This window comes from Melanaphis sacchari, unplaced genomic scaffold, assembly GCF_002803265.2.
Source record: "Melanaphis sacchari strain LSU unplaced genomic scaffold, SCAv2.0 Contig20_pilon_pilon, whole genome shotgun sequence".
NCBI classification, from domain to species: Eukaryota; Metazoa; Arthropoda; class Insecta; order Hemiptera; family Aphididae; genus Melanaphis; species Melanaphis sacchari.
Window position 1 is genome coordinate 4,774,571 of NW_020271042.1, and position 12,882 is coordinate 4,787,452.

Consider the following 12,882-nt stretch of genomic DNA (forward strand, 5'->3'; position numbering starts at 1 on the left):
ATAAAATTATTAAATAAAAAAATTGTAAGTAATAATCAGTACCAAATACCATAATAATAATACTAGATGGTTATTTGAAAAATATTGAGCATTTTCATTTCCTAAGAATAAGCATGCAATTAGTCATTCTCTATTTGTGTTCGAAATAATAAAAATAATTCCCTACCCGTAATAAATAAAATGTTACTATGAAATATGTATCTTTGGAACCAATTTGTAAGGAACACTGAAATACATAGTTCAGCAGAAAGATACTCAAAATAAATAAATATCACAGATTATAATATAGGTTTTGTTTGCTTCGGCTTATGGCAAAAGACGGCATGTACCGAAGATATTAGGTGGCTAATCAATACGATTATGGTCAATACAAGTATACCGATGTACTGGAGTATTGTTGCAATGTAAATGATTGTCCGTCAAGCCATCGCATCTAAACGATACTTAATACGCCATAACTTCACTGTTCCATCACTGTAAATATCAAATAATGACTAGTTACGACTTATAAGTTCAATACACTAAATAATGAAAACATAAAACATGCTAAGCATCATGCACAAAATAGGTGAAGTTTTCTTAATAATGAATAACATGACAATATATTAACAGTAAATATAAGAATAAATTAATTTTAATTTATTAATTATTTTAATGGATTGGTTTATCTAATTCTTTAAAATGATTGTTTAATTTTTGGTTATTATCAACTCGGGTTAGATCATGATATAATGTTAGCACGTAAGTTAGTTGTATCCGTAGATATATAAACATACACGTATATATATATATATATCTGTGGCTATCATACAAATAACAAATAAACCAACTTAAAACACTTCAACTTATTTAAAAAGACTATAATTTTTATTTCATTACTAAATATATTATTGTAAGTCATTTACCTAGAATAAGTAAAAAATGAACACACATTAATAGTTTAGTCAAGTTAGCTATTAATTATTATATACTTATTAATAATTAACATGGATAGAAAATTATCATAATTTAATGTATGTCGTAAAATATAAAAAATAGGCATAAACTTTTTTTTAGGAAGACATTATTTTAATAATAAAAAGAATAAAAAATAAATATTAATATTAAATTCTAAAGCCTAAACAAGATGATTGTATAGCAATAGTTTTAATTTAAATAGAAGTATGGCAAATATTAAATATCAAGTTATGTGTCAGACAAAATATCTAATTTTTGTCTGGAAGAAATAACTACAATAATAAAAAAAGATTAAAAAAATAAATATGTGAAAGTCAAGTGAACACAAAATATCAGGTGGTTAGGTGTAAGGTAGGTAAAATTACCTCAAATAATAACAATACTTATCAGTGGTGTGATGAGCCTTAAAATATTTTTTTATCAATAACCTATTTACTTAAATTTTTTTTAAAGTGATTGGTTATACATTTTTTTTAAGAACATATACACACTTTAAGATGATACATTTTTGATCTCCCACCATCAAAATTAGATAAAAAAAATATGAATATTGATAACAAAAAAATAAAAATAAATAAATAAACAAACATTTATAGCTAACCCTAATTAGGTTCAAAACTAAAATTTTACAACTAAAACTAATTTAACAATAAATAATTATTGAACAATGAAACAATAACAATAATAAATAAATAAATTAAACAATTAGCTTTCATGCAATATAAAAAATCATTTTCAGACAGCGCAAATACTAACTAATAAAATAAATTTTAATCTAATAAAAATTAAAATAAACAAATAAAATATTTGAGCAAATAAAATGAGAAAATAAATAATTTAAAAAAATAATAATAATTATCTATAAAATAATTTTATAACCGAGTTTATAGATGACCCATACGTCATAATGTTTTCAATAGTTAAAATATTCACATGTCCAGGTTGAACATACGCCCTGTTGACATTGTCATGGCCGTTGGAAATGAGATATTTTGAGCCACTCTCCACATCTTTACTTCTCCACGGCTGAAATCATTGCATACACACACCACATGCAAAACTGTCCCTCCACCATACCACCACTACATATGTATACACTAATATAATGAAAATTAACACATACTGAGCTGCAGTAAAGACATGAGTTGAATTTGTGGCAATAGCATTAATTGGAGAATCGTGTGCTTTCATCTCTCCAAGAAGTGAGCAAGATGACTCTGACCACATTTTCAAAGATCCACTACGACACACACTCAATAGTATTGGATGATCAGGAACAACAGCCAATCCGCAGATCCAATCTTTGTGGGCATTATTTATTGACTAAAAAAAATAGTTATTTATTAATAAATAATAATAATTACTAAAAATGGTGGTAAAAATATTTACTGTAACTAATTCTTGTTTGTCTAGGTCCCATTTTTTTATAGCATAATCTCTTGAACCAGAAAATAATATTTCATTATGTATTGCAAGTGTTTGTATTCCATCATAATGAGGGGGTTCTAGATTAACTGTAGGATTATATGTTCCAATAGCTTCCTCATCAACTTCAAACATCTTGATATAATGGTCTTTAGATCCAGTAACTATAATATCCTTGTTGTCAAATCGACCCACTGCTAAACACATAACAGCAGCTGTATGACCACTACTCAATTTTCCTCGAACTGTAAACCTTAAAATCAAAATTTATTACACTCCACTTCTCAAACAAGTTATAAAAATAACTACTACTTTCTCATATCCCAAATTTTCACTTTATCACCAGATGCCATGTACAGTGTTCGTCCATAATTGTTTAGTGCAATATCATTCAATAAAATTTCTCCAACTGGAATTTGTGATGACATTACTGATCCATTATTAACAATACCTGATGAGCTGTAACATTAAATTAATAATTATTTGATCACACCATTTTGGTATCAAGGAAACTTTTTGGTATAGTGAAATAAAAATCAATAGATATAGTTGAGGTCTAATATTTTTAAATTAAATTACTTATTTATCATTTTATTCCAGAAAAATTAAACAAAAAATATGCTTTAACTCAGAAAAAATAAATTTTAAATTTTTGTATACATCCTTAATACAATAAATTTTTATGAACAATGCGTGAAAAGTTTCTGTCAATATCATGTGAGCTTCAAAGGTTATTAGAAGTCAAAAGTTATAAACACAACCTTTTTATAAAGGTTTTATGATAAAATAATTATACAAAAATGGTAGAAAAGAAAATATGATTTTTTTTATTAAAAACAAAATGACCTTTTTAAATATTTTGCTTTATTAAACCATATTATATTTCTGAAAACACATTTTTATTATTTTAACATGTTGACTGCAGGGTCACATTTTATTTCGACGTCATTCTTTAGTTATATAAAATTTGTTTTTATTACATAGCAATAATTTGAAATTTTTTTAAGTGTATATAATATAATCTGTTTAAGCTACTAATGAATTACCACCTTCAGTGTCTATAAAAATATTTATATACAGTGCGAACGCTATCAGCCATATAGCAGTAAATGTATTAAGAGAAACATAATGTTGTATTAAATAAAACATCTACAGAGTGTAATATTAAAAACTTTTATAAAGAACATTTGATTTATAAACATATCTTGCTTATTTTTTAGTTTATTATTTACTGATATTACCTGAGTGTCTTAATGCATTTTGACAATCGCATATCCCAAACTCTCACGTAAGAAGAAGTTACACTAAAAACAAGTTGTGCATATTCATCATATTTTATTGCAACAACACTATTTGGATGACCAGCTAATGTTTGAATTTCTTTACCACTGTTAAGATCCCAAATTTTTACAGTCTTATCTAATAAAAATAAAATAAATTAAAACTAAATATTAACAATTTCCATCAATTATTTAATATATTAACCTTTTGAAGCACTAAACAGCATGTCATCAGTAGCATAAACTGCAAGAACTGCTCTAGAATGACCTTCTGTGATATGTGTACATACCAAAGGAGTTTTCAATGAAGTCTAAAATGATAAAGACAATTTTAAAATTTAACATAATATAAAATTACACTAAATTAATACTAACTTTTCCTTGGTATGGTTGTATTACACCTTTAGATCGCTGCTGTTCATTAGGTTGAGTAGTACTGGATGTAAGGCGAGAAAAAACATTTTCATCACGACTGATTGCTCGACGATATGTAGGTGGTGAATTTGGAGGGCTTTTGTTTAGTCGATCCCTGTTAGATTGAAAAATGAGCACCAACACCAATGAGTTAGTATAGTTAATTTATTTAAGAATTTATGAAGCACAAATGATTTTAGTTAAATTAAAAAAAAATAGATTAGGGTTTTAAAAAGTTAATAGTTAGTAGGAGCACTCACATTGAACCAGGTTTGCCTAGTAAATTTGTATTGGGAGAAATTATAAAGGTTCCTCGCCTAATGGGACGAGGTGATACAGATTCTTGTCTTTCAATTTGTTTTCGGCCCATTACTGGTGATGGTTTAAACTTGTCAGGTCTGAAATATATTTTTAATGTATAATCAATACAAAATCTATAAGTTAAGTAGTAGAATACTAGATATACTATATACCTTAAGAAAGAAGATGCACTTGGCACACGGACAAGAGGTATTCGTTGTTGATCTACATTTTTGGAGGCATAAAGAAGTTCTTGTGCTTGAGCAGGTCTACGTCTATGTTTACTTGCCCCAACATCATTTTTGGAATGTGTGCTACTCCTAAAATTATAATTGAACAAAACAATTTTTATTTACAAAAAATTATACATCATAGTATAATAATTATCACATAAAAACAAATACAATTTAATAAAATATTATTGATTTAATAATAATAATAAATAACTTTATCTTTTTCTTAAATTAACTTAAAATTATTGTTTAAACAAATATAACCAGTAAATATTAATTATTGAAATAAATTTATCAATTATTCTATTTTATATAAAATCTGTATTTTTTTAAATTTTAATTAACTCTACTTAGTAGATATTTTATTTTTTAACTCTATGTAAATCAATATTAAATATGTATACTGTGTCTTTTGGCAACCCACAAGGTGGACAGTCCTATGTTATTAAACATGCCTAATTACATAAATTCTTAGTAGGCACTTAAAGCATAATTTTTAATTAAAAAATAAAATAATAGACATGGATTTTTGCTTTAGAAAAAAAGAATCAGAATCTATACATTCCTAATATTAGCCTATCTCTAGTAATTAAGGTAAGTTATTTACTCACGCCATATCTGAAGGGGAGGTAGAACGTGATGAAGATGAAGAACTCATTACAGATCTTATGTCTCTATCACTACTGGTAGTCATACTTATAGGCATTTCATTAATACGATCTCGACTAGACAGCATGTGTTCTATTAACTGTCTTTGTATTTCGTTTTCTTTTTCAAGCTGAGAATAATAAAAGTTATTAAAATTTAAAATAATTGAAAATATAAGTTTAAATTAATACAAAAGAATACTTGAGTTTTAAATATTTAAAATGCATTAACTGAATTCGATAAAAATAATGTTTGTACCAATTATGTATTTTTATTAAAATAGTAAAATCTCAATATAATAATATATTTAAATAATTAGACTATAACCCATTTTAATACAAAAAATGAGTCATTATAATATTACATATTTCTATGTGATAGTACAATAATGTAACTAAAAATAAAAAAATATATCATATTATCCATTAAATATTGTTATAATTTTACCCAGGTCTCAAATTGATCCCATTAAGCAGCTTACACTATATTAAGAATTAAAGATAAAATATATTAACAATTAACAAATGTAGTTTACTTTTTAAATCAACTGTATTCAATATTGTTAATCAAATTATTTATAAAAAATAACTATTACAATATTGTTACGTAATGACTATAGTAACAGATTTAATCTGATATTTAAATTTTAAATTTTATTCAATCATAGTATTTTAAAAAACTAAAATAATAAATTTAAAAATTGTTACTTGTTGCATTTTAGTTTCTAGCTCTTTCAAATTTATATCTCTCTGGGCTGCCAAACAAGAATTATGTAAAGACATTTGAAAAAGTTTGTCTAATACATAAATAGCATCTGGTAGATTATGTACATGGCCATTTAACTCCAAACTTTCAGTAACAGTCTGTAATACATAATATTTATATAATACATTGATTAAAAATAACCATGAAAAAATAAAATAAAACAAAAACCTTAGAATCTTCAATTTGCAATATATTTTCTTGAAGTTCTTTTATACTTTCATCTACATAATCTAAATTAGCTCTGATTGCTTCAATTTCGTCTTCAAAATCACGGTGTAAATTACTATCACGAGGTTGTTGCACCTGAGCTTCAGCTAATTTTTTTAGTTTGAAATCTAAATCTGAGTGTAATTTTTTTCGCTCTTGTAATAATCTAAAATAAAAATGTAATTTTTGCATAAAATTAAATTAATAAATAAATAATAATACCTTTCCATGTTTTTCTCTAAAGAATATAATGTCTGTTTATTAAGTGTTAAAGCAGATATATTCTTTTCTAAATTAAGCCAAGTTTGTTTGGAATTTTTGCGATTAGCTGGAGCGCCGCCCACAACACCTTTCCGGTTATTGTTTATAACTCTTGCGGCACGACGAAGTGCAGTTACTTCTTCTTGTTTTCTTTTCAACACTGCATCACGAACACGAGATTTAGATTCAAGATTTCTCATTCTAATTTCTGCTCTTCTAGACTCTTTTCTCAGTTGAGCTATTTCTTTAGCTTTTTTCATTTCTGCCTCATGATGTCTAGTTGTTTCTTCTTTTATTTTATTCATTAATTTTACTTTGGTGCGTTTCATATCATTTACTTCATATTTAAGTGTTCGTACTTGATTTTCATACTGAGATTGATCTCTTAAAAGTTTTGCATGTTCTTTTTTAGCAGATTGTAATGATTTTAATTCTTTCTGCATAGTACCAAGTCTACGTTCATAATCATCCTTAACTTTTTTTACTTTTTCAGACGGATTATTATTATTATTACCTAAATGTTAAAATAAACATACAATATGAAAAAGAAATAATAGTTATAACACTAGAAATTCAAATTTAAATCAATGAAATTAATTTAGATAATAAGAGAAATTGTTTAATTACCGAGAGAAGTAAGAACTGTATCTCTTTCCTCTTGAGTTAATTTAATTTTTGTTTGTAACTGTTGAAGTTTATCTTCGTAATGTTGTCGTAAGTTGGCTAATCTACGTTGAGACAACTCTAACTCTTCAATAAGTTTTTGCTTTAAATTAATTTCAGATGTTAAATTTGCTAATTCTTGACTGTATTGGCTGTCAACACTTGCTCTCTCGTTTTCATCATCAGACGAATTTTCTTCACTATCTGAAAAATAAAAAATATTAAAATTTATAATAATAATAGTAACATTAAAATCTGTAACGCAATGAAATTATCTATTTATCACTATAATTTTTTTTCAAATAAAATAATAATACCATCAGAGATAGAAGGGTCACTTTCTGTTTCTTGAGATTTCACAGAAATTAATCGCTGTAGCGTCTGTTTTTCATTTTCCAATTCCTGCTTTGCTTTTGCAATTAATTCTTTTGAACTGTATTCCTCGTTAGGAAAACTCGCATGAGTTTTTATAGCTGAAGAAGTATTTTTACGTAGTTGACCACACATATGTTCTGATTCCAGTAATTTTGCTCGTAACTCTTCAATTTCTTTTAAATAACCTTGTATAACATCAGTCATATTAGATTCTATACCGGCATCTGTATTTAACCAGACTCCAGTTGCTTTTTCAGCTAATAATTGTGTATTTTTGGTGGTTAGAACATCAATAGTTTCTTGCATGGCTTTTATACGAGTTCTCATATTAGTTAATTCAGTCTGTAACATTGTATTCTCAAGATATGTATCATTTACACATTCTTCACCATTTTCATTTACAGTTCTTTTACCCTAGATAATTTTACATAAAATTAACAATGGAAGTAGTAAAATTTATAACAAAGGTTAAAATTGTGTAATTATAAATTACCTGCTTATATTCCATGATATCAAGTTGCAATTGTTGTATTTCTTGCCGTAAAAGTTGAATTGTTCTTGATGATTTATCTTGGTTAATAACCACCTTGTTTTGAATATTACGTGCCCGATTGGCATATTTTAAGGTATTCAGTGTTTCCATAAAATCTCTGTCACTTGGCGAAACACATGCAATCATTACAGTACGACTATTACCTCCCAGAGAGTCTTGAAGTAATCTTGTTAGTTTTGAGTCTCTATAAGGTACATGTAGAGCTTTTCTAGACCTATCTCCTAGTGCTGATATAACATTTCCCAATGCTAATAAACCACAATTAATTGATATCCCTTCTTTGGCTCTATCTCCAGTAGCACCAGTTCGTTTCAACCTTTCTGAACCAGCCAAGTCAACAAAATGAAATTTAGCAGTAAGAGTTTCAAATTCACCAGGATTTTGATTACTAGTAGAGTTTGTACCACAATCTTCTAAAGTAGATTCAGTACCTTCATCCTATATATCATTTATATTTAATCAATTTAATTAAAACCCTAACGTTTATTAACTAATTCTGGGTAATTTTTTTTATCAAACAATACTCATTATTTCAAAACCTATAAACGTTTTTGAAAATATGTTTCTTGAATAAATTATAATCAAAATAAAACAATATAATTTTATGTATTTTTTTAAGCATTTAGTTTTTTGTAATGACAGTTAATATTTTTGACAGTATTTTGATAAATAAAATTTGAAAATCTGATGCATATTTTATGAGTTATAAGTATTTAAAATTTACTTAATTAGAGTAGTAGACCAATTTTGTGCGGTACTTTTATATCGTTTCACTTAATTACCTAAACTTTAAATGCTTATAATTCATAAACTATTTGTCCCAATTTTTATTATTAAATTTTTGATTGAAATATTAAATTAAAAATGTATGTTGTCATTCAAAAAAATTAAAAACTTAAAAAAAATAAAATGAAAACAAAATATATACTTTTAAAAAGAATGGTATTTTAATTCGTTTGGAAATTAAGTAAAATTTTTTTTCAAATATATTAAAAGGATTCCACACAACTGTTGTTTGAAAAAAAAATAGATCTAAATATGTTCCAATGTACTGATTTGATTAGTATTCTAATAATATTAAAAACATATTTAAATTTATTGTGAAGTCTACTCAGCATCTAGATAGCAAACAGGATAAGTGTTACACACTCGCTGTGCATTTTGAGTGTCAGAGAATACCTAAAATCAAAATTATTTCAATTGATGTAAATAATAAATCTTAACAAATTATTTTATTATTTGTAATAAAAAAAAATTTCATTTGTTATTTAAAAAAATAAACATCGGTTTTTTAGAAATTTCAATGGAAAAATATATAATTCTAAGTTAAGAAAATTCAAAATAGACTTTTTAACAATATCAAATATGTTTTTAAAATTATAACTAGTATGTTCAATATATATATGTATGTATATATATATATATATATATGTTACATACAAAAGTCTGGAATTGTACATTTCGCAATTTGTACAGTGATTTTTGTACACATTGCGAAGTGTACTATGTTGCTGTACAAAGTAACTAGATTGTACAAGTTGCATTATACAATTCGCGATGTGTACAATAATCACTGTACAAGTTCCGAAGTGAACAATTGTTGTACAAATCATAAAATTTAAAAACATATTCTAAAAATTACAATAACTGTAATGTTTTAAAAGTATTTTCTTAATAAATATTACATATTACTTATTTTTGTGATTTGTTCAATGATTGTAGTATATTAATATGTAAAGACCTGGTATATCTATTTTATATGGTATACTAATAAGTAATAATATTTAATATTAAAAAAATACTTAAATAACATAACAGTTATTATATTGTAATTTTTAGAATATGTTTTTAAATTTTGTTATTTGTACAACAATTGTACACTTCGGAATTTGTACAGTGATTATTGTACACATCGCGAATAGTATAACGCAACTTGTACAATCTAGTTACTTTGTACAGCAATATTGTACACTTCGCAATGTGTACAAAAATCACTGTACAAATTGTGAAATGTACAATTCCGGACTTTGTATGTAACATATATATATATATAAGTCTATTATGCTCCAAGTGTGGAATTTCTTCTTTAATAGTTTTTGAAATAATGAGTGTTGTTTCATAAAATAATCACTCCGTATATAATACAACAAATATACCTCATGTTTAACAAATCGTTTTTGTTGAATGTTAATAGTGAAGACAGCATGACTTCTTGATGATTGTGAATTCATAGCAGTTGCTGCAGTCGTACGAGATAAAGCTCCTTGACGTAAATTAGATAATGCTTCAGAAGCCGAATTTATAGGTTTCCAAGATACACCAGTTACATAAATATTATGTTGCATATCTTCATGAATACGAATACTACTTTTATTCTAAATAAAATAAATTACTATTAAATAGTTATTATGATTAATTAATTACAATTAATAATACTTTAGATATAGAATAATCATTAGCGGTATCAAATAAATCAATTATTTCTTCATTATATAGTTCTAAAAATTGTGCAGTAACAGCAAAATGAGGTGAAGGATCTCCAATATCCAATGATTGTTGTTTTATTGATTGTATTCCATCAAATAGTTGATGTATAGCTCGTGGAATGATGCCTATGGTGGATGGGTCTGTGTCATCAATATTCTCCAAGTCAAAACCTGTACCCATCGTATAAGTTTTACCAGATCCAGTCTAAATAATATAACAATTTGTTTTTAGTACTTAAAATATTTCAACATATGCAGGTTAATTTATTATTTACCTGGCCGTATGCAAGGACAGTTGCATTATATCCTTGTAGAGCACCAGCAACAAGGCTAGACGCACAGTTTTCATATACAGTTTGTTGGTTTTCGTGTGTATCAAACACAAAGTCATAGGTAAATGATTTATCTGAACCTAAAGTCACTTGAGGTTCACCAGGGGTTACATTTGTACAAATACGACAGCCATCAATCACTTCACGTGCAATTTGTGGACGTATTCTATAAAATATTATCTAATCAGTACACAGGAATATAGGATGTGAAAAATGTGTCATAAAGAGAAAGTTCAAACAAAGCAAGTATAATAAAAATTATACAATGCATATAGTACCTATACATATACTCAATGTAAGCTAATTAAATGAAAACTATTGTTATTTGTTCTAGTTTTAACAAAATAATGACCTCTGTTGATGTAAAACCAAAATATAAACAAAACAGAAATTAACTATCCAGCTATCACCATATATGGAAAAACCACTTGTTCCCCCACATAAAAAATTCATTTTTTTGCCACTCCTTGTCATTCATAGAGATGGGCATTGTCGGCTTCAGTCATAAATGATGAAGGCCATATAGCCCATTACGGATTTATTATATACCATATTAATAGATATTATAGAAATCAAAGACAGTGATCGAAGGCCAATGTATAGTTAACACCTGCAATATTTAAGATATCACATTACCTTTACCCAATACAATAATTTCACATAGGTACAGTAGGACTAGTAAATAAACTTAAGTATTATTGAAAGTAAAATTTTTAAGAAATTAATTTCTCACCTGACGGCTACTTTCACAGACAACTCGTCCTCTGAAAACGACATTATAACCGAATGAATATAAAAACCACGCACCGGAACGTCAATAATGAGGAAAATAATAATAGTTATGACAATGATGTAGAAAACACATTCGGCTGACTATCAGGAAATAAGCTACGATGATATTAAATACACAACGTATGGTCGAAGTTAGACAGCAACAATTGATTTCGGTCCATTATTGAAACGCATGAGGTAATTTTTGAGTATTGACTATTGAGTAATAATAATAATAAATAAAAATTAGTTACACTGGTCAGTGGTGACGACAGCACGTCGTTGTGATAAAAATAAAAAATAAAAATAGTCCATTTACGGACGGCAGGACAGGTAAATACTACATACGACAATAGGATAGCAATGATACTATGATAGTAATATTAAATTTATCTACAAATAATAAAATAATGTTCAACGAACGAACGAAAGGTACGGTGCGCGCCTATCAGACGACTGTGGAGTGCGATCTGCCGCTACGGCGCTGCCGCCTGTCTGCCGTTGTCGGTCACGGCACGCTGATAACGGAAAAAACAATAACAAAAATAACCGTACCAAGAGGATATATAGTCGGCAATCGGCTTATATATAATACATAGTATACGTCTTGTGCTTGTCCATGTGTTACAGTTATTTATATGGTGGGAGGTTGCAGTGGGATTTCTATTCATACTTTTAGCTATTGAACGGAACAGTGAATGCATTGATTTTACAATGTTTTTTCGTGTTTAAAGGAATTTCTTGTAATGGAAAAATGTTTCAATATTTAACTTTAATACTTTTTCTCATAGGAAAATAATTTTGTATAGTTAGTACTTAGTGAGATGAAAGTTTACCATTACCGTTGTCCTTTTTTATAATCAGAAAAAAAATTGGGAAGAATGGGAATTTTTTCGAAAAATTGATTTTGATGTGTTATAATTCAAAAAGGATTCACCGTAAATACTTGAAATTTTTACCAAATTTATGGTTTATGAAAATTATGAATCCACTATAATTTTAAAAATATTTTGAATTTTTTTTTAACTTTTTATGGATAAATTAATTGTTTGAGTTTTTTCTACAAATGTTTGTCAAAAATGTTGACTCAATCAAAAAGCTTAGTGCAAGGTAACTCGTAAAGTTATTAAAACTAGAATTAAAATAAAGGGAACCAAAGTAGGTATCCACTTGCTGTAAATTGTACAATATACGTGGTAAGTTTTAATTAAA

The 12,882-nt window shown here is 26.8% G+C and overlaps 1 protein-coding gene across 2 annotated transcripts; it reads right to left on the reverse strand.

Annotated features, from left to right (window-relative positions):
* Positions 1-28: 28 nt before the first annotated feature.
* On the reverse strand, positions 29-12,131 carry LOC112593520 (kinesin-like protein KIF21A). Of its 2 annotated transcripts, none has more exons than XM_025337935.1 (20): positions 11,633-12,130; positions 10,843-11,065; positions 10,518-10,772; positions 10,238-10,456; positions 8,022-8,519; positions 7,471-7,942; positions 7,118-7,357; positions 6,452-7,004; positions 6,191-6,395; positions 5,965-6,120; positions 5,221-5,387; positions 4,550-4,696; positions 4,337-4,474; positions 4,038-4,191; positions 3,868-3,973; positions 3,624-3,801; positions 2,695-2,841; positions 2,347-2,635; positions 2,081-2,280; positions 29-474 (listed from the first exon to the last, which is right to left on the reverse strand). In XM_025337935.1, the coding sequence occupies exons 1-20, from the start codon at positions 11,674-11,676 to the stop codon at positions 420-422; spliced, it is 4,446 nt and encodes a 1,481-aa protein (XP_025193720.1). In that variant the 5' UTR covers positions 11,677-12,130; the 3' UTR covers positions 29-419. The 2 variants fall into 2 exon arrangements, with proteins under 2 accessions (XP_025193720.1, XP_025193719.1); XM_025337934.1 differs by lacking the exon at positions 29-474 and adding an exon at positions 1,811-1,983 and having other exon boundaries at positions 11,633-12,131.
* Between the last annotated feature and the right edge of the window lie 751 nt (positions 12,132-12,882).

Bases quoted from the DNA above. Each gene is read 5' to 3' on its own strand.
- LOC112593520 (XM_025337934.1), bottom strand. From the start codon at position 11,676: ATGTCGTTTTCAGAGGACGAGTTGTCTGTGAAAGTAGCCGTCAG. The intron at 10,773-10,842 runs GTAAATAATAAA...TATATTATTTAG, and splicing joins CTGTCCTTGCATACGGCCAG to ACTGGATCTGGTAAAACTTA. The intron at 6,396-6,451 runs GTATTATTATTT...TTTTTATTTTAG, and splicing joins TTAGAGAAAAACATGGAAAG to ATTATTACAAGAGCGAAAAA.